General features: G+C 43.8%; 1 protein-coding gene across 2 annotated transcripts in view; it reads left to right on the top strand.

Annotated features, from left to right (window-relative positions):
• Dusp22 (dual specificity phosphatase 22) overlaps positions 1-25,183 on the top strand; it is a 50,069-nt gene extending 24,886 nt beyond the window's left edge. Inside the window, exons 4-8 of one of the 2 annotated variants that reach the window (XM_028775686.1) lie at positions 10,048-10,097; positions 19,201-19,275; positions 21,883-22,054; positions 22,797-22,869; positions 24,653-25,183. In XM_028775686.1, the coding sequence (XP_028631519.1) occupies positions 10,048-10,097; positions 19,201-19,275; positions 21,883-22,054; positions 22,797-22,869; positions 24,653-24,699 (417 nt within the window). In that variant the 3' untranslated portion in view covers positions 24,700-25,183. Of the gene's footprint in view, positions 1-10,047; positions 10,098-19,200; positions 19,276-21,882; positions 22,055-22,796 lie in introns of both variants that reach the window. The other variant, XM_028775685.1, reaches the window with a different exon arrangement.
• Positions 25,184-27,825: the final 2,642 nt, after the last annotated feature.

Below are 27,825 nucleotides of genomic sequence, written 5' to 3'. Positions count from 1 at the left end.
TATTTTGTTTTGTTTAACATATGTTGTTTTGTTAAATCCTTTAAATGGAGGTTTCCTGTCTCTTCTGATGAAAAACTGTTCTTCCCACTTCCATAATGGCAGTGATATCACAACTGAGTGGCTCTCACTAGCCATTCTGAGATCCTGGTGACCCTCTGCCCCCTTGGTGACCACAGTGCTTTCTGCCCTGGGGCTTCCATCTGTCTCCGGTGGTAGAGCAAACAGCTGTGGAAATAAAAATAGCCCATCAAAGTGTTCACAGTGGAAGAGGGAGGGGTGTAGTAAAGCACTCCCCATCAAAGGGAGGCCCTGGGACACTGGTGCCTAAGCTGAGAGAGGAAAGCACCCTTCCAGCTGCACCTGCCTGTTGTCAACCTCGGCAGTACCATAGCAACCATCACAGCGTCCACAGTTGACCACATTGCAGAAGGGTGCTGCTCCTCATGTGGAGGAGAAATGGCAGAATGCCACCCTTGCCTTGCTTCCCTAACTGCCAACTCCCGAACTCTTGCTCCTCTGAAGTGCATTGCCTTGCTCCTGTAGTTCAAACACTCCTGTTAAATTCAGCCTCTGCCTTTGGGAGCCTGAACCCTACCTTCAAGAACTTAGCTAGCCTTTAAGATGAATTCTCAGTTCTGAGTCAATGTTTTCCTCCTTCCCAAAGTGTGACCCAGAGAAGATCTCTCACAAATTAAAAAAAAAAAATAAGTCTTACAATTAAAAAAAAGAAACCATGAGTTGTTGTGAGCTATGTGTGTGTATAGATATGCATATTCCTTAATATATACATTGTAACCCATTCAGTCTATATAACGTTACTTGTATATATAAGATTCAGGTCTGGCCACTTGCTTGGCATTGGATAGCCAATTAGAGGGCTTTGTGCTGGAGAAACCTGTTTGTCCTGCTCTTGATAGTCCTAGTTGCCTGTAATTAGTCGTCTGGAGTTGATGCCCCCTGCAGTGTCTCCCTTCCGTGTCATCGTGTCTATTGGACTCATCCATGTTCATCTCTTTTTTAGGCAGCCATTGCAACAGATAGTGACCATTACAGAGAAACACAGCCCATAAACATGTAGAGATTAAGTGACCATTTGGTACCCAACCCTAACTGATATATCTATAACACAAGTGCACCTAAAGCTCAGGGACCATAGCAGAGAGGGAGTGAGAGGATTATAACAGCTGGGGAAACCGGAAGTTTCTGTGAGATTTTTGTTGTTTCGTAGAACTGTCAGAGACACTCTAGACCCATGAAGTCTCATCATATTGACTGCCTAAATTTTTCATTCTTAATGAGCACGTTCACCATATGTCCTGCCAACACCATTAGCAACAGGCAGTGGAAATTGAGACTCAAGCCTTCTGGGATGAAGGCACGAGTGTGGAGTGTGCCTGGATGGAACCATGACTCTAGAGCAGCTCCACATGTCATAGCCAGCTTAGGGGCTGTGCCTTTAGGATTCACAAGTTTGAATTTTAAAAGATGCATCTACTTTTTGAAGCATCCTTTTCTTTACTTAAACACATTTGCTGCTGATTTTCAAGGAGCAAGAGCTGAGAGACTGGGCAAACAGTGATCACTGTAAGAGTTTGGGATCAAGCAATCCAAGCTTGCATGCTAATCTAAGGCACCTGCATTCTGGGGTCTGGGAAGAACTCAGAACACAGAGCTGGAGTCAAGAGAGGCTTTGAAAAGAGGTGCTACACTGTGTTGAAGTTCTGCTGAGGAAAGGCCTTTGGGAGGAGCCTACAGAGAAGGAATCACAGAGACTGTAAAGCAAGAGCTCAGGAGAGGAGTCCCAAGGAAGGACAAGACCTGTAGGGACTGACTTGTAGGCAGGCCAGTGGTCCTCAGCAGCCCACACTGAGAGTGTGGAGAGCAGCTTTCTACAGGAGGGGGCTGTGGACATCCTACAGGACTTGAAGTTGGGTCTTCTTTACTTTTCAGATTCACAGGTGCTAGTGAATATGTTTTAGGGCCACACGTGCTCGGATAAAATGTATCTTTTACAGAATGGATGTTTTCCTTAGTGATGTTCTCCTGTTGGTCTCTAAGCAGCACTTCATTCCCAGCCCGATTTTTTTTTTTTTTGATGTGCTTAGATGGCACTACTTTGCATGAAGGTACACTGCACATGTTAAACACTCTGGATTTTCTGAGTCACAGTTGGCATATCAGCTAACCCTCACACTGAACCAAACCCAGAGGAGGTGGGGAGGTAGAGCACCCCGGATCTCCCCCATTGCCTTCCTATAACCCATCCCATGTGGGCCAGAGGAAACCCCTTGTTCTGAGGCCACTTTGGTCTTTCTTTGAAACCTTGAACAAAAATAAACATCAGAATCCTCTTCTATCACTCTGACAAGTCAAATGTATGTCATTTTTTGACTAACCTTGAAAGCAGCAGCAGGTGTAGAGACTTCTTATTTGCATCTTGGCTCACAAAATCAAACCCAAGGCTAAATCTTACCTCTCCACTCTGACCATCCCACTCCCCCCACCCCCAGCCCCACAAGGACCACAGTGTTCTTGGAAGTTGTTATTTGTGATACATTGCCTAAATTTAGCATGCAGGAAGAATTAGTGGCATATGGGTACTTTCAGAAAATGCCTTTTCAGTTCACAATCTAGACTTAAAACATGTATTATGTAGTCTCACTGTGATTTATCTTCAGCTGTAATCTTCTTTAGTAATTCCATTGACATTGACATTTTTACTGTACCAGAAATTTTAAAAGGAAGTGACCACGAACCTCATAAGAATCTAGACCTTACCTATTTTTTTATTTTCTGTAACAAATTCCAACTCCTAGTCAAATGACGCTTAGACTGTTTCTAGATTATTATTCTTGCGGATGTAACCTTGATTTATACTTTTGCCATTAATACAATATAGTTTTTTCAATTTTTATGGACTGTATGTAAATTCTTAGATTGAAGAAAGACATCAATCCAGACTCATGGACCAGGCGCTGAACTTAGCTTGCACACACATGATAGAGATGCCAGTCTCCAGCAACTCTGGAATAGACACTCTTGCCAAGAGGGTCTTTATGAAGGAGCCTAACATGGTCTTATCTGGAATGTGCATCTCAAGGAAGTTCAAGTCAACAGTTGTCATCTCTTGGGTCTGTGATCTCTAAGAACTTAGTTTTTTGAAGTTTACTTCCTTTAGGTTTATATGAGGTACAGAAATACTAGGGTCTACAGGAACAGAGATGAGTATGGTTGTCTCTAGGGGTAATGAACAGGGAAGGAAAGAAGTTAGTGTGTAATGGGTACAGAATCTAATTTGGGAAGAAGAGTAAGTTCCAGATATGGATGATGGTGATGACTTACAACCATGGAAGTGTTCACTTAGGAAAGGTCAGTATGGTACCTGATAGAGTGGCTGTCTTTATAGTCATGGGTATTTAAAAGATGAGATGGGGACTCAGACGTTCAAAACCAGCCTGGGTAACATAGAGAGTCTTCACTTCAAACAAACAAATCAAACCTGGTGGCGCAGGCCTGTAACTATAGCAACTAAGGAGGCTGAGGCAGAGGATACAAGTTCAAGGCCAATCTTGGCAACTTAGTAGGACCATGTCTCAAAATAGAAAATGAAAGGAAGGCTAGGAATAATGATGTGGTAGTGGGACATCTGTCTAGGTTGTGCACAGCCTTGGCTCAGTCTCCAGTTCTGCCAAAAAAATAAAAATAAAAACAAATTTAAGATAGTAGGATTACATTATGTATATTTTCTTTAACATAATAGAAGTGAGTACTAGTGGTAAGTATGGGTGTTGGGTTGTTTCCAGGTTCTTGGCTTCTGATCCAGAGAACTGAAGGTGAGTGTGGTACAGATTTGCCAAAGTAGCAAGGAAATCATTCAGAGCAAAATAGCAGAAAAGATCAAAATTCACTGCAAGAGGGCCACATGGGTAAAGAAAAATATTCTAGGCCCCATTTGTTGTTCAGAGCTTCCTTTGATGGGCTCAAGAGGAGTAGCACGTCGGTTACCGATGGATGTTGTTTGAGTTGTTCTCGGTTTTGAGAGATAGATTATCTCATTATTTCTCTACTGTGTATGTTCCTGCAATGCATGTGATTTTAATTATATGCACACCCAATTATGCATAGACAATGGATAGTCAGTAGGGGATTTTCCCAGAATGATTACTTGAGCATAACACAGTTTTGCTTTGCTGTGAATGTACCCCAAGCCAGTTCAAACTGGAACAGTTTGTCTATTCTTCATATTAGATACATTGGGGTTACACTTGAATAGAAACTGTCTAAATTTGATTGTATTAGAAATAAAGAAATTTATCTTTTTTTTTTTTTTTTTGAGAGGGGTTGCCCATGTAGCCCAGTGCAGGCAGGGATCTAATGTTGCTAGGTGCTTTGTTCAGAGAGGGTTGTGTGTGCATAGTACATACAGGAAAAGGATCTAGGCTGCATAGTGCATTACTAGAGAGTAGGAGTGTGTATAACCCAAACCATGTTGGGTCCCAGGTTACTAACCGATTTCTTTGCCTGCCTCAGTGTTGTGAGTTATCTTCACCAATAAAACATGCTTTTACTTTGTGATTTGGGAGTTTTGATTGTTTTTGTTTTGAGACAGGGTCACATGTAGATCAGGCCAGCCTCATACTGGCTATATAGCTGAAAATGGATTGAACTCTGATTCTTCTCCTCCTGCCTCCCAAGTACTGAGATCAAAAGCATGTGCCACAGTACCCAGCTGACTGTGAGTTTTGTAGCAGTGCATAAAGTCATGGTCTAGGTTTTGATCAAATGAGGGCAGTCCAAATTGTAATTTTGCTTTTAATTTAATATTTGTCTTTCTGGGAGTGGAGAATCGGTAGTTGGAGACTGGCTCTTGGTAGTTTCAGGCTTAGTTTGTCCTTGTGTCATTAGGACTTGCATATTTAGAACTGGAAAGACCTGTTTAGCAGGCCTGCTAGAAATCTGAATGGGCTTGTTTGTCAAAGAAGAGATGCATGTTTGTAGGAAAACGCCCCTTGGTTCACCCATCCTGTCTGAGGTGCTCGGTTCTAAGAGTGACATCTTTTCTGGCAGTTTAAATAACATAGCCATCGTGTGGATTTCTATTCCCTTCCAGAATTTATACTCTTCCTTTGATTTTAGTATTTCTACAAGGATGCAGTTGAGTTTCTTTTTTTAAAGATCTGTGGTATTTGTTCATATTTTACCACAGGCACTGTACAGTGTGCAATGATTGAATCAGAACAATGTATGTAACCTTCATCCTCTGTGCTGTTGCCAACCTTGTGTCCTGGAATAGTTGTCTCTGACATCCTCCTCCTTCCATCACTAATCTCCACATCCCTCCCTCCCTGAACCTGCCCAGGTTCTAATATCTACTAGGCCACCTGTATGAGAAGAACAGCTTTAGCTTCTACATGTAAGGAAGATTGTACAGATGGGCTGTAATGCCCCCAGGGTCCACCCATGTTGCTGTAGAGTTCTGTTCATACATGCTTTACCCTTGCTTCTTATGAGAAAGTTTGGTTGTGCACAGCTGGATCTTGTGCACAGCAGGTCACCTGGATTCTCAGAAGACTCTTACTACGTCTAGGGGTGGGGGTAGGTTTAGAAATTGCACTTGAAACAAGCAAGAGTTTGGCCTCTTTCCTGGTTTTGTGATCACAAGCTTGGCTCTGCTTTTCAGGTATGTGCATACCGTTTGAAGTGTAATATTTAGTTTCAGTCCAAAGAAAGACAAAACCCTACCTTTTAGTGGTTATTATACTTGCTGAAACAGAAAACTGAAAAATGGTGGAACTTTTGAGAATATGACAGTTCTGGTTTGTTCAGATCAAGCCTTTGGTAAGCTTTCTGAACTTTCTTCTTCCCCAGAGATATGTAATTTTTTTCTAACTTTCTTCTTGACCCAGTATTGTCTATTGACGTAATTTCAAAACCTAAACACAAGAATTTCAGCAGGAAGCTTTTTAGGGCAGGCCAGTCCCTTGTAACTCCTTTATTCTGTCTTATGTTTTCTAGCTTTGGCACCATGTGCTTCTTGGAATGGTGACTGTTGCATGTCAGTCCCTCACTCTGGGCACAGAGTGTTTACACATCTTCTTGTTTCTTGACTCTGGTGCCAAGCTCATCTGTATTGCTGCTGTTTCTTGGTTATGTTGGCCCCTCAGGAGGCCACAGAGGACAAAGAAGTGCCCCGTAGGAACTGTGACTTTTAAAGCACTAGTAGATCATTGACTGACCCAGTCAGTTTTCCTGCTTTTGTGCAACACAAAACTGTTCTGCGGTTTGAAAAGTTGTGACTTGATATTTAATAACTCCATAAGTACTAACTGGCTTCTCATTGGCCTGCTGTTCTGAGACACCATAGAGAGTACTCGTTTTTATTCTTATTTATTTTGTAAGAATTTTATATCAAGGAAGAAGAAAAACAATTTTATTTTTATATGTTTCAAAATACAGAGATCAGGAGGCAAAAATATATAGCAAATGCTATATATACTGCTGGAAACATTGTTCTTATTTTTACTACTTGTAAAGTTTCAGTTTTTAGATTTTTCTAAGTTCTTTATTTTAACCTCCTTTCTTGGTATCCTTTACACAATGTAACTAAGCACATCACCCCCAGTCTTTCATCCATCACTCTGTAAAGTTCACCATAGAACAATCCTCTGTATAGTTCATAGATAGGAAATGTCCATTCCACTCATTAGAACAGGGTGATTTAAGTCAGCCCAGCTTTCTGGTGGTACAGGGATCTCAGTGCTGCTTTCTGAATTAGTAACTAACTGTTAGAAGCTGTGCACATGTGCAGGCATCGGATGTCTTTTTTAGGTAGCTGGAGTTCTGCCTTCTGTAGCCTCAAAGATATCTGTGCTTTGTTAATGACTAAGTCACGATAAATAGATGCTTTTGGGGGCGAGCAGCTAAGCCTTTTTGACAGTTTTGACTCCTTCAATAACTTGATTTGCATACTTCTTATTGTAGGTCATAGTGAAGTGGTTTGTGTTCTGTTTAAGTGTCACTAGAGCATATGTAGACACCATGCCCTTTGCATGGCCTAAAAAAACCAGCTGTCTTCCTTTCCCAGTGGTACTTAACAGCACACATGCATGCACTCGCGTGCACACACACACACACACACACACACACACACACACAGACACTTCTCAAGCTGTGACCTTTATGGAGTTGATTAGCACCTATCTGTAGCACTTGGACTTTGAGTGAGTACCAACCATGAGCCAGGCATCATTCCAGGAAGTTAAGTGTTCTTGTGGTTATATAATCTTTGATGGCACATTGTCTTGTCATTTTCTCTGTTTTTATTTAACAGCCCAGGGTACCCAAATGTAACTGAGAGGTACACATTGATTTTTACAAGTTGCAGGAGAAGGAAGCTGAAGGTGCCACATGCCCCTTTCCACTATGAAGGCAAGGGGCCTAAAATGGCCACAATTTACTTCCTTATCCTTTTGGTTCACAGAGAGAATACCTTCCACCTGTTTCCTATGGCTGGTAGAGCCTCCTGCACACTGGGCAGGTTCTACTCTGTGGGCCCAAGCTTCGTTGCTTCTGCGAATCAGGTAGCACACAAGTAAATGTGGCCCTGCCTGGCATAGCCTAAAGGAAACACAGTGATTCCCACTTTCTCTGCTAACAAGTGGTCAAGGCATATGCTCACAGTAGGCAAAATGCTATGTGGCCTAACCTGTCCATTCTCTGTATTCTCTCTTTTGATCTATCTTCCCAGTATATAGACTGGGCTGACTTTCGATTCTGCTAGCAACTATCCATCAACACGAAGGGGAAGTCAGCATTTCTGTGCTGTCCTAGAGGAGTCCACTTAGCCTTTTGCCTGATGGGAGTTGCCAGGCTGAGATGGCAGTAGCATACTGAGAGTCCTGTCTCTCTGGAAGTATGGCTTGCCATGAGGATGGAAGAAGTATGTGGGAGGAGGGATTTCACAAGCTCTTGAGCCTGAGCAACTAACTACCAGTTCTCACTCAGGAGCCAAAGAAAAGAAGGAGGCACTCCGGTGGCAGCTGGAGGAAGCAGCAGGTGTGTGTATTAGATAACGGACATGTGGAACTCAGTGGAAGAGAGAAGGGACATGACAGTTTTGGCAGAAGTGCTTTCTTTTCTAGTGTCTTACCCTGCAATATACTTATACTGCAATATGCCACCAGGTTTGGAAGAGCTTTAAATGTTTAAAATAACTGGCCAGTGTTCCCAGCATAGCACAGCCCTTGGGGCCCAGGAAACATAAAGACAGGGGGAGAATGGAACAGGTGGGACTGGCAAGTTCAAGCCATACAAGGGAGACCCCATGGCTTCCCTTCCCTTTCCTCTGGCAGATCTTACACCTTGACAAAGTCCGTTTGCTCTTGGGTGAAATGATCCTATTGGGATAAACAGAGGTAAAATTAATCTTCTCCAAGACTCAGAAGACTGTACTGAAAGATGCAGTAACTGCTATGTGTATAATGATTTTCTTTCAAATTATGATTAAATAACTTTTTTCAAAGCTTGAAAAGATACATAGAAATGAGGGGAAATTGATTTTTATTTTTGAGGGTTTTTCCCCATGAAACCCCCCTCCCACCATAATAGCAGATGGGAAGGGATGGGATTGTACCATTCTGATGTTTATTTGCTGACAACAGATCAGTTTCAGCAGATTACGAGGATTAAGGGGATTAAGAGGTAGTTAGAGGCTCAGAAAGCTGAAGAAATAGGCTCCATGCTGAAGTCCCAGGACCAGCTCACCATTCTCATTATATAGCAGTCTGGTGTGTTCTGCCTCCTCCTGTACCAGCAAAGCATGAGTTCCCAGTCTCTGACCTACTAGGTCACATTTTCTGTAAGCTTACTGGAAATCGAAGGCCTAGTCCTGAACCTGCACCCAAGAATCAGGGTGGGTAGGCATGATGCCAGTATTGTAGCTGTCCAGTTGTAGCTCCAGTGACCATCAGAGTAACTAGATCAACAGTAAAACTTACAGAAAGACAACAAGTACATCTAAAAATCAAAAGCAGGTGGCTTTGTCATTTCCTTTCCCAGGGGACCTGGCTATATCTGCATTATTATTGGTCATCAAGCTGGCCTCTCAAACTAGTTAGTTCTTCTCTCAGACTGTCCAAGATGTGTTGACAAGATTCTGTGACAGTTGGCAAATCCAGGAGATTTATGAGTGATTCATCTGTCCTTTACCATACTCGGCTGCAAGACTATTGAAATCTCTGTGCCCTTTGTTGACTGACATTGAGGATTTCAGAACTACGATGTCGATCTTTCCTGTACAGAAGAAACCAGCTTTGTTTCTTTTTACAAAATTTAAGTTTGGCATATTTTGAATCATTACCTTGCGTTAAGATTTTTCCCTCAAGTTAGAGAGGAATAAAGAAATACATTAGTTAATCACTAAAAATTTTACTGTTGTTCTGCAAAGCAAGCAACATTGTTTTTAGGTTTCAGCAGCCTTGTAGTGGAATTGTAATTCTTGTAATACTAAGATGACATAAAAAGCTAGGGTATGACTTCTCTGTCTCAAGCCTTTTTGCAGGTGTTGGCCAGCACTGTCTCTGTTTGGGATAGTCAGGATCCAAAAGAAACACAGAGAGCGGGTAAAGCAAGTGCTAAGATGATGCTTGGGAACCTTGACACTGACGTGCACAACTCTTGTTTCTTCTTCGTTGTTGTTTGATTATTTCTTCTCCCTCCTCCTCTTCCTCTTCTTCCTCCTCCTCCTCCTCCTCCTCCTCCTCCTCTTCTTCTAATTTTTTTTGGATCCCTCAAATTTTATTTAAATTTGTTATATATCCTGCTTGCAAACCAAAGCATGAAGATTGACATGCCCATGGAAAAAAATCAGGAAACCAAGTTAAAGAGCTTTTCCTCAGTTCCTAGGCAACAAAAGACGAGTTTAAAAAAAAAAATACCAAACTTCTCCTTTTTCTTGTTTTTTTGACCTGAGTAAATGGTTCCTTTTAATACTTTACTGTATATGATCTTCTTTAGTTTTATTTATGTATTTTTTTAATCTTTCTACAGGGAGTTAAATACCTGTGTATTCCAGCAGCAGACTCACCGTCTCAAAACCTGTAAGTTTTTTTTTTCTGTATTTTTTTGAGAAATTAAAAGCAAGTGTAGTGTGTGCTCCAGCAGTTCTTGAGCCAAATGAAAAGCAAATACAGGGATCTGAAGGCAAATAAGTAAGCACTGTAAGAGTCTGGGGAGTTGTTAGTGTCCCTGCATATCTGCTCTCCTGAGGAGGGGAGCGGGAAGTCTACAGAAATCAAACTGGGAAGCCAATGACAAACTATAGCTGGAGGCACCTTGTAACTTCCCAGTCCTACTGTGACTCACGGAGGCTGGGAGGTCCACAGGAAGGGTCTTTTAAGTCAAGGGAGAAGGTTCAGTCAGTAAAGTGCCTTTTCTGCAATCCCTTGGACCAGAGTTTAGGATCCAAGCATCCATCTAGCACAGACACATCTTCAACCCCAGTGGTAGAGACCTAGAGATAAATTGATCCTCAGAGTACATTGTTCAGCTAGTCTAGCCAAATTAATGAGTTCCAGATTCAGGGAGAGACTGCCTCAAAAACTGAGGTGAGAAATGATGGAGAACACAGTGTACAGCAACTTCTCACCTCCACACACATGGACTCTAGTGTTGCAAGCTTGAGGACCTGAGTTCAGATTTCCAGAGCCTACAAAAATGGGAGGTATTGGAGGATCTCTGGAAGATGTTGGAGGATCTCCGGAAATTCATAGGAGAACTTTCCTGATCTGAATGGTGTAATCCCAGACCATTGAGAGACTGTCTTAATCAAAAAGTGGGAGTACTTGAAAGACCATGTATACATGAATGTGTGGGCATCTGTGTCATGCTGTATACACTTGGAGGTCAAAGGACAACTTACAGGAGTCAGTTTTCTTCTTCACTTAGGGTTCCAAGGATCTGATTCAGGTTCAGGCTTGTGTAGAAAGCACCTTTATCCACCAGCATGTCTCCCAGGGTCGTCTTAGTCATTTTAACAAGTTAAGAAGAATTCAGAATTGCAGCTCACCTTAATGGCAGCATCTGCAATGAGCAATGGTGCAGCCTTGATAGGATGGGATGGAGCCTTGGAGACCCAGTTATAACTGCAACAAGCCCCCTTGGTCTCAATTAGGCCCAGCATAGATAGGTGATAGTTTCCCCAGGCCTGTACTTGACCCTTGCAGGCTAAGATGCTAGTAGCACTATCACTCTGTGAATCCTACACTTCATGAAGCCTCTGATTTTCTGGCTGCCTTAGCCTGGATACTGGGGATCAGCAAAACAGCCCTCTGCATCCATGTGTTAATGTTTCATCAGAGACACTCCAGATTGGTACTTTTGAGTCTGGAAGACCACAGGGTTCATCCCCCACGGTGTACAAGTGCCAGAGTGCCAGTGCATACAAATTTTGTATGTCAGTGAGGCAGACTACATACTTGCTTTCTGTCTCAACTGACCAGCTTCTCTAAAAGATGCTGGAATGTTGGCCATCCTTAAGTCTTCAGTGCCAGAGAGCAGAGAGGTCATGGATTACGCTGTGACTTTATAGACCTACCTATTTCAGGACAGGTGGTATAGGTCAGTGGGTAGCTGGACAAGGGACAGAGGGTCTAGAGTTAGACCAGGAAAGGACTGAGAAAGTGGGAAGTTAATACAGACATTTTCTCCCCAGGCCAGGTTCTGTCTCTACCCCAACTCTTGGTCTTTCACAGAGAGTTGAGACTTTAAGACTGAAAAAGGGACAGGGGAAACTAGGAAAACAAAGTAGTAGTCTCATCTGGAAGGAGAAACAGCAACATTGGAGAACTTCCTTGGTTACTAGTCGTGTCAAGAAACAGAAGTGGTTGGAAGGGCATGGTCCCTGCGGAAGGAAGTGAGGCGCTGCCTTTCTCCGAAGACCACAGCAATCTTCTACCCTTGTTTTGGTGACTATTTTTGGAATGATTGCTTTGCTCTCATCTACAACCAAGATTCGACCATACTGTCGAATGTGTCAATACCTGACTGTCAGGAATTAAGCTGGAACTTATCCTGGGTATGTGCTGTCAGGACACGTGGCCTCTGGTCTTTGAGCTACTATTAAGACTTTTCGAGGAACTGAGTTCTGCCTTCATCATCCATAGCAGTAATCTCATATAAGTACTGACAGTCCTGCACTATGGCGGGTGAGCAGGACAACCAAGTATCAGAAAATCCCAGAGTTCAAGCTAGTCTCACTATGTGAGGTCGTTTTAACTAGTTACATTCAATTCTCATCTGAAAATGCCCATCTTTAGGATTTAGAATGGCACAGTCAGATCTATATGAGCATATTTCTGTGAACTCTAGGCACTTTCCAAAGTATGAATCTATTTCTACTATAGTGGGTATCTTCAGAGTTATAGGAACGATAAATTGAGATAAGTTTTGGTGACAGCTTAAGTTTTATTTACCTGTTGCCAGAGAAGATGGCTGGGTGTCTTCATCTCTTTCTGTTACTATAATAGAATATCTGAGACTGGGTGACTAATACAAAAAGGAAATAAGTTTGATCCCACAGTTGAGCAGGCCTGAAGTCCAAGATTAGGCTGCCACATGTGTTGAGAGACTTGTTACTACTTCATAATACTGCCGTGGAAAGGCAAGAAGGATGAGTGTGTGTGGAGGTGGAAGGGAAGCCAAGTGCTTGAGCTGGCCATGGAGACACTACCTCCATGACCCAGGCACTTCATACCAGGCCCTATTTCCCAATACTGACTGATTTAGGAGTTAAGGTCCCAATAAACAAATTGAGGGAAGGGCCACTCAGATTATAACAGTGAGTGTGATTCCACAATTGAGTCAAATGCTTGCTCTTTCAATGATGTGACTTACTTAGGGTCTCTTGTGTTCACTACTCACAACATACTAGGAGTTCTCAGTGAATGGTCACCTTCTGTATCAACCAATATGGGTGGTTGGGAGATCAGGGTTCTGTTTTGTTTAAATGTATTTAGATCTAAATACATTTTAAATTCTTTATTTAATTTTACATGTATGAGTATTTTGCCTGTTTGTATGTCTGTGTACCATGAACATGCAAGCCCACAGAGGATAGAAGATGGCCTTGAATCCTCTGGAACTCAAGTTACAGACAATCGTTAGCTGCTATGTGTACACCAGGAACTGAACCTAGGCCCCCTAGAAGATCAGCCAGTGCTCCAGATGCTGAGACTAAACCATCATTCCAACCCCAAGATAATTCTTAGTGCTAGGGTAACTAAAGCAAGAGAAAACTTCAGTAGTTTATAAAACTTGCTCTCAGTAACCCCGATGCTTATCAACAGGCAATCTCTCATCTGACCACACTGAGTTCCTGATGCCCCTGGTTCCCTCTCTTCAGTGACTAACCAGCTCCTGGAAATCTGTACTGCTTACTGTTTTAAACATAGATAGTAACTTTTAAGACGATTTCTAAGTTTGGGTGAAATGTTTATTTCATAAATCTTAGACTGGGGACATAACTCAGTGATAGAATGCTTATTGCCACGTGGCAAGATAAACATTAAATATTTCCTTTTCTACAAAGCCCTGAACCTGTAGGTATTTAGGCTAATTATGCTTAGTAAGAGGTGTGTGACCTTTGACACTTCAGTCACCTGATAGGCAGTTGCTCTGAACTGCAGAAAAGTTGGTTTTCTGTCTTGGCCTTAATCCTAGAGAATCTTCCCCCATCTGACCTTTGACCTTCCATGAACTTGAAATGCAGAAAGCTGGCTTGAGATAACAGGAGCACAGAATTTTAGCTCAGTTCCCCCAGCCACCTAGCCTGCCCAAGTCAGGAAATAGAAAAGTTCAAGTTCTCAGTCTCCCAATAACCTCACAGCCCTAGTGTGGTGTGTTTTGCATGATGTTGTCTGTCGTAACAAGAGATATGCTGGAGTGGGTGTTAAGTGTGTCAGGTGGCCAGTGCTGGAGCTTAGTACATGAAACCTGTTTGAGTTTGTTTTCTCTATGGGTTTTCTAGAGCAAGTCACTTTAATCTTTGCAGTTAATAACCTGGCAGTCTTCATCGGAAATGATGTGTGGAATTCGTTATTTTGTTAATTCTGTAATAGTTGTAAAATAAGATTGTGTTTTCTCTCTATTCAAGTAAGGAATGCTAATGTGTTTTGAAGGTAGATGTTTAGATATGTATTCACTTGAATTTGCTTATTTTGTTTTTATTACAGAGTAAGTTGGTGTTTGTAGCCAAGCAGCACTTAGTGGATTATTTCTTTTTCTGTTCTCTGTCAATTCTGTGGGAGCTCACTCAGGCTCTGGGGTCATAGGATTGCATTGTAATGGTAGTCTCTGTGGTGCTCTGTGGTTTCAGAGGCAAGCAGGTCTCTGTTTTTGGAGGTCTTGTGGAGAGACAAGTGTCAGTACGCTGAGCTCTGTATGGGTATCAGGAGCGTCCTGGTCTTAGGACCACCACGTTGTTTGCCAGTGTTGTCTTAGGAGAACTGATATTGTCTGTCTTCCACTTTCCTTTGATTTGTCTTTTTTCTACTTCTTTTATTTATGAGCAGTTTTTCAAGATCAGAGATAGATGAGCCTTGTCACCACTGTAGCTGTGCATCCAGATGGTTCTTGAGGTCTTTGCATCCCTCAGTGATGCTCTCCTAGTAGGGGGTAAATGAGAACTCTGGAATAGGTGTTTGCTACACAACAGCAATCATTCCATCTAAGCAAGACCCCTCTGACCTCAGACTGTTCTTGTTACTATTGAGTTAAATCATTCTTTTGTGAAATGTTGCCATGTTAAAGGAGTTTTATTTTCTTGTTTTTTAAGCTATCTTTTTAAATGAATGTATCTAGCACAATGAAAAGTATGGTAACACAAGAACATCCTCCAGGTCTTTTCTAATGGTGACAGTTGCTGAGGCATAAAGTTAGGGAGTCACTGTTACATGTGTAAATTGTAGATGTTTGGTGTTAGGGGTTTGCTTTCAGAGATCTAGCTGTGAGATGGGCAGGGGAGCCTGGGGTGTTTGGACCAATTCAGCCCTAAGAAGAATCTCCCAACAAAGAGTGCTCTACCCATTTGCTTTGAAAAGGACCATTGGTGCGCTTGGATTTAGTTGGAGAGGAAAAACATCTTGTATTTCTGTGCCATTTCCTATCAGCACAACCTCATCTGATACCACTGGCTTTGAAGTAAGACCCACCACCATTTCAGGTGGCCAAGTCATTGGGTTCCTACTGCAGTAAGCAAAGCCCCAAACCTAAGGCCTCTGTCACATCACACTAGGGATTAGAGCGTCTAAGACCATGAGTGTTAGAGCAAGAAGTCTGCACAAAAGAGTGTCATGTAGTATGACTTTACTCTCCATCCAGCATTCTTTACTGAACTCTCAGAAGATCAGCAAGATTCATGTGGTCACTCTCAGCCTCTTATATGGAGAATGAGTAGTTGAGGTACTAGTTAGTCACTGAAAAGCAAGAAGGTGATTTGCAACTACTGGGCTCCCTGCTTAAGCCACTTAAAAAACATCTCTCCACCAGAGCTGCCCACCACCACTGAGGTGATCTTTTAGAGCCACTGGCAGTAGCTCAGATGATCACATCTATGCGTTGTTGAGTTAGTATGCTATACTTGTGGGCATGCTTCCTACTGCATACAGGCCTTCATACATGTCTTTGTGTGGAAGTAAGGTAACTGCCAACCAGAAGAAGAAGAACAAGAGGGAACTGGTGTTCATGTAAACAGCATGTGGTGGGATGTGGCTGCAGATCTGTGCTTCTGCTTCAGACTAGAGTTGAAAATAAAAGAACCCAGACTGTGGGTATTTCCCACTGTGGAGGAGGGAGTTTAGTGACCAGAGCTTGGACTTATGTCATTTTTTTCCCTGGAAATAACCCACACGCACCTCTCTCTGCAACACCCAGTTTTAAACCAGAGCAGCACTGGGCCAGCCCACCTCCTGGGCTTTCTTGTAAAAGGCATTTCTAGGAATGTCTGCCTGGCTTGGCCTGGTGCCTGATTTTTGTGTCTGAGTCAAGTCTCATGGTAGAGTTCTACAGGTCCTCCTGAGGCATCACTGTGTCTTAGACTGAGACAGCTGCCTGCCCTGGGGCTCTACAGTCCTTGGCCCCAGCACAGTGGTGGCCAGAAACAGCATCCTGTCTGTCATTGTTGATCTAGCCTCTATCTCATACAGACATGCAAACCAAAGGATGCAAAGGCTATCCTTCTACACGCTATTGTGGGCTCAGTACAGGTTTGGGTGTTGCTCAACCCAGATGCAGCAAAGCCAGCTCTTGATCCGGCTTCTGCCTCTTAGTCTATAGGAAGCTTGATTTCATAGTGTGTGAGTTTAGGACATGTAGGTCTGAAAAACAGATATAAGAAGTTGCTCCCAGGGAGGCCTCAGTGGAGGAATTGGCTTGACTTCTCAGCAAGATCTTAATGAGCCTGTAGAACCAGTAACTTCCTGAAGACTCCTGAAGAGTCCTGTGTGCACTCAGAGGAGCTCAGCTGGCTTTTGCACCACTGTGCTCATTGCAAAATGCTCTAAGGCAGTCTGTGGCTTCTTCCTTCACCTGGATGGCTCTCATTCACTGCTTTCTGGTTTTGCTTTTGTGGCTCTGGTGTTCTTTTCCTTGTCCGTGCTTATTTCCCAACCAGAAGGAAACCTACTAAAGGTAGAACCTGCAGTGGGAAAGGGACCCCAGCACACCCTTGACAACCACATTGTGGACAGACTTATGGATAAAGGAATATGCCATCTGGCCATCCCCTGGTGTTCAACTGGTCCTGAATCCAGCCTCTGTCTCCTGCAAGGAGGATGGACACCACTATATAAGCCATGAGGGAAATCAGAGCCTAATGTCTCAGGTCTATTATTGTAAAAACAACAACAACACACCGTGACCAACAGCAACTTAGGGAGGGAAGACTTTATGTCATCTTAGAGCTTGCAGTCCATCATTCTGCAAAGTCAGGGCATGAGATCATGCAGAGGTCATGGAGGGATTCTGCTTACTGGCTTGTTCTTCATGGCTTGCTCAGCCTGCTTTTGACTAACACACAGGGCTTCTGCTCAGGAGTGTCACTGCCCTCAGGGAGCTGGATCCTCCCACATCGATCATTAATTAAGAAAATGCACTACAGGTTTACCCACAGGCCAATCTGGTGAGGACATTTTCTCAATTGAGGTTCCCTCTTCCAAACATGACTCTGGCCTATATCAGGTTAGTGTAAAACCAGCCATCACAGGACACTTTGTACCTAGGTGAGGTGGCCTGGGCCTTTAGTCCCTCAGTTAGGTGCTGGTTTGAGGAAGAGGGCATTGCCTGTAAGTAGACTCTCTTTGATGGTGTCTCAGGGAGAGAGGTTGTCGAGAAGCCTGCAAGTGGTTCTCCCAGGGCTGCCAGCAAAGCTCTGGAGTCCTGTGGGAACCTGGCTTCCCATACTGCAACACTTTATCCTGGAGTTCTGTGCTTCTACAATAGCTCTTAGACTTCTGTAGCTGTCTGCCGGAGGCTGGAGACTAGAGACTAGATGTAGCACTTTCCTTTCCTCAGAAAAGGGAGAGCTTTGCAGAACTCCTCTCCCAGAGCCTTCTTTCCTTCTCTGTGGCCACAGCTAGCAGAAGCAGAATATTTTCAGAGCCTGAGAACTTTGCTGCCTAAAACTGAATCAGTGTCCAGGATAGCTACAGTGCTGGAGCTGGGTCAGAGGCATCCTGGCCAACTGCAGGTGGCTGGTTCGGCTTGTAGCATGAGGAGCTGTGCTCTCTGCTGCAACAAACACATGCAACCATGTCATGCTCTCATCAGCTGTTAGTCTGCTCCTGCACTCGCCCCTCCCACCTCTTCATGCCCCTGGCTCTGGGGTACAAGTGCTGCCAGGTGCAGGGTTTTAGCAAGGACATGGTCTTGCCTGCCATTGACCATTTGGGAACACTTCAGTTCTCTGAGTCCTGTGTTTACATCTAAGAGTCTTTTTTCCTAGAAAAAAAAAAAATCACCAGAAACTGGTGTGGTGTGCTGTGCTGTGCTGTGCTGTGCCGTGCCATGCCGTGCTGTGCTATCTAGAGATGTCTGTAGCAGTCGGGTGTCCTTAGGTACACTTGGACTCTCCACTTGCAGTGACACTTGTTGGCAGGCATGGATGTGTGTGTTGTATATGCATTCATCAATGAAAACACTTCCTACCTCTTGCCAGCATAACCCCACTGAGCTTCCATTCTGACTCATTTGTGCTATCATTCTTCAGGGAGAATTATCCCCCCACACACACACACACACATACACACTTGTCTCTCAGCCAATCATAAGCCCTGGCAAATGGCTGGTATTCAGTGTTTGTAGATAAGTGAATTGGGCACATAGGCAGCTTTGGAGGTTTCAGTGGTTTGGAAACCATCTGAAGGTAGAATCTACCTGGTAAAAGGCTCTATGCCTTTACCTCAAACCTTCACTTGCTATATGCTACAGTGCAGATCTCTGCTCATATGGTGCAAGGCACACACATCACCTGGGAACTTGACGGTGGCTCTCCTGAATAGTTGTGAGCTGAACAAGTACCCAGAAAAGAAGTGACCCAAAGGGATAAGGGTCAGAAGAAAGAACTTTGACATTCACCATCATTGCAAACTGTAGTTTGCAAAGCATACCGATACTGTGTCACGGTAGCCATCATCCTTGCTTTCTAAGCCATGCTTCCAGTGCCACACAGAGTGGCAGAACAGGGTTGAAACTAGAAGTTCCTTTCCCCACAGCTCCAGTGCATATAGCACTTGAGTGATGAGACTGACCAGCAGCTCTTGAGAGATCATTATGGGTTGTGCATCTAAGGTTTTCATGGGGTCAGAAGTAAGCTGGCTTCTAGGATTTAGACATCTACACAATAGGGATATCTTCCTCATCTGAGCCACTGTGGCTGTATAGTTCACAGCTGGTGTGACAGGCAGAGTGAACATAGGAGGCCAAGCAAGAACTGGAGTTCTTGTGCCAGTCAGCAGCAGCCATGTGATTCAGGGATGGCTTGAAGATAAAACTCTCAGCCTGCCTGTGCATGTACAGCTGAGGCAGCACCAGCCCCTGTCCTGGCTCTAGATGGGCAGACCCTAAGACATCTTAGGAAATCACAGCAATTGTCTCCTTTCAAAAGACGTTAAATAGTAAATGTTACTTGTTACTTTTTTTTCTGCATAGGACAAGACATTTCAAAGAAAGTATTAAATTCATTCACGAGTGCCGACTGCAGGGTGAGGGCTGTCTCGTACATTGGTATGTATGACTCTTGCTTAATACAGTGTCATAAGTTGATGTCTTTCTGTCTTAGTTGCTTTTCCAATGTTGTGATAAAATGCCGTGACCAACACAACGTATAAAACGAAGCATTTAATTGGGGGCCCAGTGTTCCAGAGAGTTAGAGTTTATAACTGTCACGAGGAGCAGCATGGCCACAGGTGTGCAGGCGTGCAGGCGTGCAGGCGGTGTGCGGATGTGCAGGCGTGCAGGCGTGGTGCTGGAGCAGTATTTCACATGCATGCTGTACATCTGCCCCACTCTCCAGTAGTCCCTGTCTTTTTCTGGAAGAAAACTGACTGGCTTTGCTTTTGTTTTTGCTTCAGTCACTGCTAGGTTTTCTAGAGGTTGTTGTCAAGGTTAGTGGCACAAAAGACTGTCATTTCTAGCATGGCATTTCATTAGAACAGCCTTTCACATGTCAGCTGGTCTTGGTAAGCTCATATCGGGCCCCAGGGTGGTCACCCCAAAGCCCTGCTTCCTCCTACCCACTCCAGCAGCAACTGTGGGCACTGAGAGATATATTTCTCTAATATCAAGCTAATTCCTTTCCATTTGCCAGTTGGGGCTTTTGTTGGATGTGTTTCGCTCTAGTAGATTACTTTAAAGTGATCCAAGCATACTTAGAAGTAAACATTTTATTGACAGCAATCCACCTGCCCTGTATGTTTTCTCATAAGTGGAAGGTCAACATTCCATAACCATGGGCTCCAAACTCATGGAAAAACTCAAATTCATATTCATCTATGAATCAAAAATATCCGGGAAAAGTATATCTCTACCAAACACATATGTGTTTTTCTTGTCCTTATTTCTCAAACAGTGTAGGAGAACAGTGGTGCACTACACTGTCACCTACAGATGCATGAAAATGCTTGGTAGGATGTGTCAGGTAGCACTATGTACTATGCCCTTCTTAGAAGACGGTGGACAGACACCATGGATTCTGATGTCCACAGTGAGCTCTGGGACCAGTGGCCTGTGGGCAGAAAGGACAACTGCACTTACACACTAGCACACACAATGACAAGAAAGGCAAGCCAGCATACTTAGTAAGTGTAGTGTTTGCACAGTGCTCTGATCTTTGCCTGGGGAGCTCTAGGTGAGCATTCGCACTGGCAGTGATAATAATGGATTATAACATTCTGGAGCAAGGGCTCTGCCATAGTTTGAATGGAGACTGATCATCTCTCCTCTGTCTTAAGTGATGTGTGACATTAGCTAACTGAAAGTATAAGTCTTTTGACTGAGTGAAAGCACCCACCCTTGCAGCATAAACAATATGAAGTAGTAACTCTTGGTGCCTATGCTGGTGACAGCCCTGACAGAATACAATAGACAGAAAAGCCACACCTAAAAGCCATGAGCAAGTAACCTATAAAAGCAGAAAGGACAGGAGATATTTCAGTAGCTTTAAGAATGGTGATTTGCAGATGTACACAGGTTTATGTTTATAAATATTAAATAATGTGCAGTTTTTTATTTTTTGCTAAACTGTTATTTATAAGTAGGTGGTATAGCCAATACAAATTATAGTTGTTTCAGCCTTCCATTACATTTGATTTAAAGTGCTTTGGAAGTCCAATTGGGGACCATTGATATAGATTCTGAAACCCCAGTCTCTGAGTCTCTCCAGACTCCTGGTGAATTCATATAAAGAACTGTAGCCTAAGGGGATATATTTGTTTAAAACTCCCTTGTGTGTTCCTAATAAAATGCTCTGGTGACAAGCAAGTACTGAAGGGGAGGAGGGTACTATTCTTGTCATTAGAATACTCTAGACCTGATATTCCAAGAATTGCTGTTTAATGTATTTGTGTATACCTGAAATTATCAAGAAAACAAGACATTCCTGAAGTTTCCCTCTGTTCAGTATTTGATAGAGCACATTGAGGAAGCTTTCCTTGCCTTAACTTGCATATTACCCCTTGATGGTGATAACCAAGCAACAAACCAACCATTCCTGCTTGCAAGCACCCTGCCTGTTGCTTTGGAGCATGGAGTATTCGGTCTGCCTGCCATAGTGCTCTGCTTGGTTAGCTCAAAACAAATATAGAAGCTAAGATTTGGCAAGTACTCTTTTTTTTGTTTGTTTTGTTTTCTGTTTTGAAGATTGGTACCCAAACTCTTGAGCATGCTAGGCAAGTGCTCTGCCATTGAACTACATACCAGGCCCTATCATGATCTCATCTATGGTAGTTATGAAAGCCATGAAGCCTTCTGAGCCTAGTTCAGGTTTTGGTTGGAATTGTTGCATAGGGTTGGAAGCCCCAAGCCCCTCTCTGTGCCACAGTTACATTATTGCCCAAGGAAATTGAAAATATCCAGATCGTAGAAAAACTATATTTATTACTATAGAAAAACTGTGGAAAATAAGGCTGAAATTCCTGTAGAATGCTTGAGCCAGCATCTGCAGTAGAGGACAGTTATTGGTGTGATACTGAATAATTCTCTAGTAAGCCTGGCCTGCTCCCATGAAACCCTAAAGGCAGACAGGCTCTTTAAAATAGGGTCCTTTAGATCGGTGGAGATGGATCCTCAGTTTCCAAACTGCCCTTGAAACATGTGGCTGTCTCTGTCCTGCAGCCTGGCTGGGGTCTCCAGGAGTGTGACCCTGGTGATCGCATACATCATGACTGTCACCGACTTTGGCTGGGAAGATGCCTTGCACACCGTTCGTGCGGGGAGGTCCTGTGCCAACCCCAACCTGGGCTTCCAAAGGCAGTTGCAGGAGTTTGAGAAACATGAAGTGCAGCAGGTGAGTGGCCTTTGGGGGAACGTTTCACATAGACAGCCACACTGGGCCATGCTTACACTTTGAGAATTGTGGCACTTGGAACCGGAAGGCCCACAGAAGTCCTTGGGTCCCAGGATTCCCCCTGCATCCCTCAGAGAGTCCTGCATCCTTTGTGCTCCCGCACTGCAGCCACGAGATCTTAGGTTTCCTGTTTTGTTGTACCTGGTACTCCATATCTGCTTGTTTCTCTCTCTGGGTGTAGTTAATCTTCCTGGTTTGGCCTATTTTCTTATTTTTATTTTTTTTGTTTTGAATTCATCTCAACCTTCAAGCTTTCAAACCAGATGAGAGTGAAGGGGGTTATTTTCCAGTACTCATCGTGGTAACTCAGGTATTCTCTTCTTTGCTGGAGTAAAACAAGGTCACCTTTCTACAAGATGATTCTGAATTGCACACTTTATCTCTTCCTGTTTTCCTCCCTGGATTCTTTTAATCAGTGCTGGTTATCACAGGCAGATGGCACAAGAACATAACTGTTCCAAGTCTGCTAAGTAGATGCATAGTCAGCAGATTTCCAGGTCATGAGCTCAGATATCAGATAGTTAAAGGAACAGCTATTTCCCTTGTTTGCCGTTGGCTGTGATTGATGCCCAGTGACCTTTTATTTCCATGTTTATTTGTGGAAACTTCACCATTGCTTAAGAGGCAAGAGTCCCTAGAATTTGTATGCGTGACACTTGGGATTTCTTTCCAACTTTTCCAGTATCGGCAATGGCTGAGAGAAGAGTATGGAGAGAACCCTTTGCGGGATGCCGAAGAAGCCAAAAATATTCTGGGTAAATATAAAGAGCAAGGGCGCATGGAGCCCCAGCCTAACAGCAGGCGGTGGAGCAGCTTCTCAGCCCTGCCTCCTCTCACCTACAATAACTACACAACAGAGACCTAACAGACAGAGCTGGTGTTTGCCTTCCCGCTGCGGGTCTTCTGGGTTGCCTACCGTGTGCTGGTGTGCCTGATGTGCTGGCTCGTGCCTCTGAGGACAACAAGAGAGGTCGCAGCGAGCTGGAGCACTCAGGGCTCCTTCCCAGAACCCCGCCCTACTCAGGCTTTTTCACTCTCCCATCTTCGCCCAGTCTTTTCCTCACCTGAACTTGCCCAGCCTGGGATGCTGCCCGGCCACTATATTTCTCGAGTGTGTGCAAGAGTGTGGATGTGCATGTATGTGTGTAAGAGTGTGCATATGCACCTACAAATGTATGCATTGCGAACGAGTACACATGTAAATGTGTCTTTGCATATGGGACCTGAGTGTTTATGGTGCTGAAAGCTATAAACCCCCGTTGCCAGAACTGCAGTGGTCACAGTGTTCAGTCCACATGGAAGTCATTTGAACTTGGCCTCTGAAAAGCTACTCTCCAAGTAACAGCCTGTGCCTGTGGTGAAGGAGAACTCAGGGCGTGAGCAGCTGCAAAATAGTGGTGTTCCACATCCTGAGATGGTACAGAGGAAGGGACAGGATCCTCCAGAGGAAGGGTGGCATAATCCCGAAAAGTTTTATGTATATGGAAACAAGGGAGGGCCTTTCTGAGCAGTGTCTTGGACTTGATAAGTATACAGACTTCAACCTTGCCAGCCCATCATGTCCCTGAGTTCCACTTGGTGCCTGCTCTGCGTGAGACCAGTGTCATTTGACTTCCATGTTGATATGGTATGGTGACAGGGAGGACCTGAGACACAGTAGCCCTATACCAGAGGTCTGGCCCACCTCCTATCTGCTTTTACACACTTCAGCCTCTGGCTAGCCTCATGTTGCAGGGTTCTCATCTCAGGTTTGCATGTACCTGCAGGAATTGGAAAGAAAGAACAGTTATTAAACCCCATAGCAGGTTGTGATTTAAAATGCCTAAGTATTCACTGAGCTCACTGTTGTATGCTGTGGACTTGACCTTTGACTCAGCTACCTCATGAGGTTCCTTCCTTCCTTCCTTCCTTCCTTCCTTCCTTCCTTCCTTCCTTCCTTCCTTCCTTCCTTCCTTCCTTCCTTCCTTCTTTAAGGCTGGAGTTTCTTTGGTACCCCAGTCAATTCTGCTTCATAGTTGAGAATGTTTGTTATATGACTTTTGTTTTTAAAACCAAAGAGAAAAGCTTACTTATATCATTGAGTGATTTAAAATTCGCAGTTTGGTTTCCATAAAGTTTTCTAGTGGGTCAAACCCAACCTTCTGGCCTTGAGAGCTCTGTAGCTCAGTTTGTGGCAGCAGGCACCCAGGAAGCTCTGCACAGTCTAGTGTCCAGTCCTTTATACCAGTTCACATTTCTTAAGCATGCAGAACCATGCAAATGAAAAATATACTCAACCTTTCCCTAAAGCTACTGAGCCAGGCTTCTCTGAAGCTTAAGAAGTCCTGGAGTAAGAAGCAGCAGTCTTCCTGTGTGTATGGAGCCCTTTGGGGCCCAGGGAAAGTGAGGTTGCCAACTCTCGGTGTGTGCAGGCCTTGCCAAACAATAGCATGGGGAGTGAAGCCTGAATATGTGTGCACATGTGTGAACGGCTACATATGTTTCCATAGGTTCTCAACTGTCTTAATTTTTGTTGCCAGTAATGTTCTTTCTCCACAGCTGCCCCGGGAATTCTGAAGTACTGGGCCTTTCTCAGAAGACTGTAATGTACCTGAAGTTTCTGAAATATTGCAAAGTTCAGGCTGGTGCTGCCAAAAAGAAAAGTGACATAGAGTTTATTTTTAAGAATCCAATAGTGATTTGTATACTTGTTTATTTTTCATTTTAAACTGAATGCATGTATAATCATGTTGGAATATGTTAAGAACTATGGAGATTCTGTAGCAAGAGAAAATATCTTTGCCTTAACTCCACTGCTGCTGTGGTTCCTTCGATCTGACCAATGCTCATACAATGATCTCAAGAGCTCTGTCTGTTTTGTAATAGTAAATGCCTCCTGTGAACACTACCTGAGGAGGAAGCCTCCCCCTGGGAAGTGTGCAGTGTGAACTCTGCCCTCCTGTTAAGTTCTCCAGCTCCAGCCATGTCTCTTGGTGTGTGTCTTGTCCACTGTTGTTGTTCTATATGGTAGAATTACCAAAAGCTATTCCGATTTCTTAATAAAGGGCAAGTCAACCAAGTCTGACATCATGCACTGTGTGTTCTTTTGTGATATCCAAAGGTCACGTGTGTTTCTCTGGAGGATCACAGTACACCTAGTCTTGGCTCAGAAGACATGCTTCTCTCCATAAGGCAGAACAGTACACGATAGGAAGGGCAGGTAACACACTGATGACTAAAAAATAAGATTGTCCTGGGATTGTTTGGGCTGGAGATGTAGCTCAGAGTAAACACACTTACCTTGCACCAAAAAGAAACACTGATCCTCTGTGGGCATAAAGTCAGATACAGAGTGAGGCTTTCCCGCAGAATGAGCACTTTGAGTCTTTGATCTCACTGGGATTAGCAGGTATACCACAGGGATACACTGACCAGGAAATCCACAGACTCATTTCAAATCCATTTTTAGTTCTTAATATGAAGGAACTCAAAACTCAATTGAAGAGCAATTTAAGGCCAGATACTAAGTTTTCCTGTCTACATCTGGTAAGGTTTAGCTTAAAGGAGAGGCAGGTGATATTGGGAGTTAATGTACATGGACTTGACCACATGCACCTGGAAGCTCCTGGCATGCTCACAGATAGTCTCCTTGTAAGAACCTGACACGTTTTTGTGTGTCAGACAAGGAACCTTGGGCATATCTCTCAAACCAGCTGTGAAGCTGTGAGGACACTGAGGTGTCAGAAGCCAGGCACATGAAAGTCCCAGGAGAACCATCATGCCTACCTGGTGGTAAGAAAGCAGAGCAGAAAAACAGGTTCCTCGGGCACAGACACAGTCCTTCTGAGCCAATGCTACTTGTAGCCTGATGTTCCTTCCTGCCTGTTTGTCACCGTGTAACCACAAGTGATTCCAACACCCACCACCCCTACACTTTGTAAACTTAGATTAGGAAATATTTCACTTACTAAAGGCTTGAACCTGAAGCCTGCAACTATCCTCTGGTAAGTCCCTGGGTAGCAGTAGCTTTGCTTTTGTAAGGGTGCTCCTTGGGGAAGCCTTGACCTCCTTAGACAGAAACCTGGGGACATCTCTTCATTACCAAACCAGGTACTTGTAGGCCATGCTGAAGATGACCCCTGGGGTCTGCACACCTGTGTGGGCACCTGGACTTGTAAGATGAGCTGGGGCGTGTTCCAGTGCAGTGGCTCGCTCTCTCTTCAAACTCAGACCTGCCATAGCCTGTAATGCAGAGTCAGAGCCTCAAAGGGAAACAAGATTCATCTTGTTAGCATCTGTCTTTATCAAGGCTGGACCCTAGGACAGTAAGCTGCAGTAGTGACAGCAAAGGAGCGTGCAAGAATGAGTACAGCCACCCTGGTGCAGTGCGGGAGGGAGCTTAGGAGACCGGAGTGTTAACGGAGGGCATCTTGAAAACAGTGAAACCTCATTTGAGACCTGACCTGGAAGTCAGTGTGGTGTGAAGGAATGAGAACCCAGGCTGAGGCTTTGTGGGGAAGCATGAAGGTGCTCAGCACTGGGAGTCACAAGCCATCCCCAGTGACGACAGAGTCGCACTGCATAGGCAGTGGTGAACTGCCGACCAGGCTGTAAAAGGCCCGGTCTGGCCAGTCCAATACTAGTACAAGTTTGAATCCCTTACTGGAGATGCTAGGGACTGGAAGTGGTTTTGATTTGGGGTGGTTTCCTGATTACAGCATTTTCATGAGCATCATGAAGTAGCTTAGGAACAGGACCCTCCAAAACTCTAAAATTGATCTGCTTCATATGCACCTTAGGCATGCATGCATGTGACACACACAGAATCTGGAGGTAATTGTTTTATACATTATTATCAGCACATCGGTATTTTGACTTTTACTTGTCAACATGAAATATCAAGTATGGGGTTTTTCATTTGTGGAAAATACCAGAGTTCAAAAAAGTTGGATTTGGAAACATTGTGGATTGCACATATCAGGTTAAAAGCCATCTACCTGTAGTGACATCCAGTTGTCACTTGTAGAGACCCTGGTACACTCATGCTCCTTTACTTCTTAGTCTAGTGCTTCTCACTGGCCTGGTATCATCTTCTGTGGCTTAACCCTGAGGTGAGAGCTTCATGAGGAGCCAAGTGTTATAGATAGTTCTCTGGACACCACAGGAACTCAGCAGACGGTGCTGGATGAGCAGGTGTGTCATCTGTGCACACAACACGAAAAGTTCTTGCCCCACACAAATGCAATGTGAAATAGTTTATTCTGAGCTAAATCAGAATGTCCATGGCTCAGGAAGGTTCAGATTGTCCTGAATGATGTATTCCACTATGAAATCTGTTACATGAATGATTTTTTTATATTTAAAGAAATAAAAGTCAAATTAATACATATACCAGACCTATAGCTCATTAGCTCAGATGTTCATGTTTCAGTAAAGTGGGGAGATCTCTGTTGGAGGCCTCAGATGATGTCTAAGCTTTTAGATCTTAGCTTTGGGTTTGGTGGAAGCTACTGTTCTGCTAAATTAATTTAATCCAAATGTTTTGCCTGATAGAATGATATTAAATCATAAGGAGATGATAACTGGCTTCCGGGGCACTAAAGAACCCAAGGTGATTTTTGGCTCTCGATCTACAACATTTCATCTCTCTGCCTTCTGTCACTCTATCCACAGAATTTTAAACAAAAACGTTCCAAGAATTTTGTTTCACACTCGTGTATTGTTGAGGATGG

This window comes from Grammomys surdaster, unplaced genomic scaffold, assembly GCF_004785775.1.
Source record: "Grammomys surdaster isolate TR1022 unplaced genomic scaffold, NIH_TR_1.0 258, whole genome shotgun sequence".
Taxonomy (NCBI): Eukaryota; Metazoa; Chordata; class Mammalia; order Rodentia; family Muridae; genus Grammomys; species Grammomys surdaster.
This window is presented reverse-complemented; position numbering and strand designations above follow the sequence as displayed.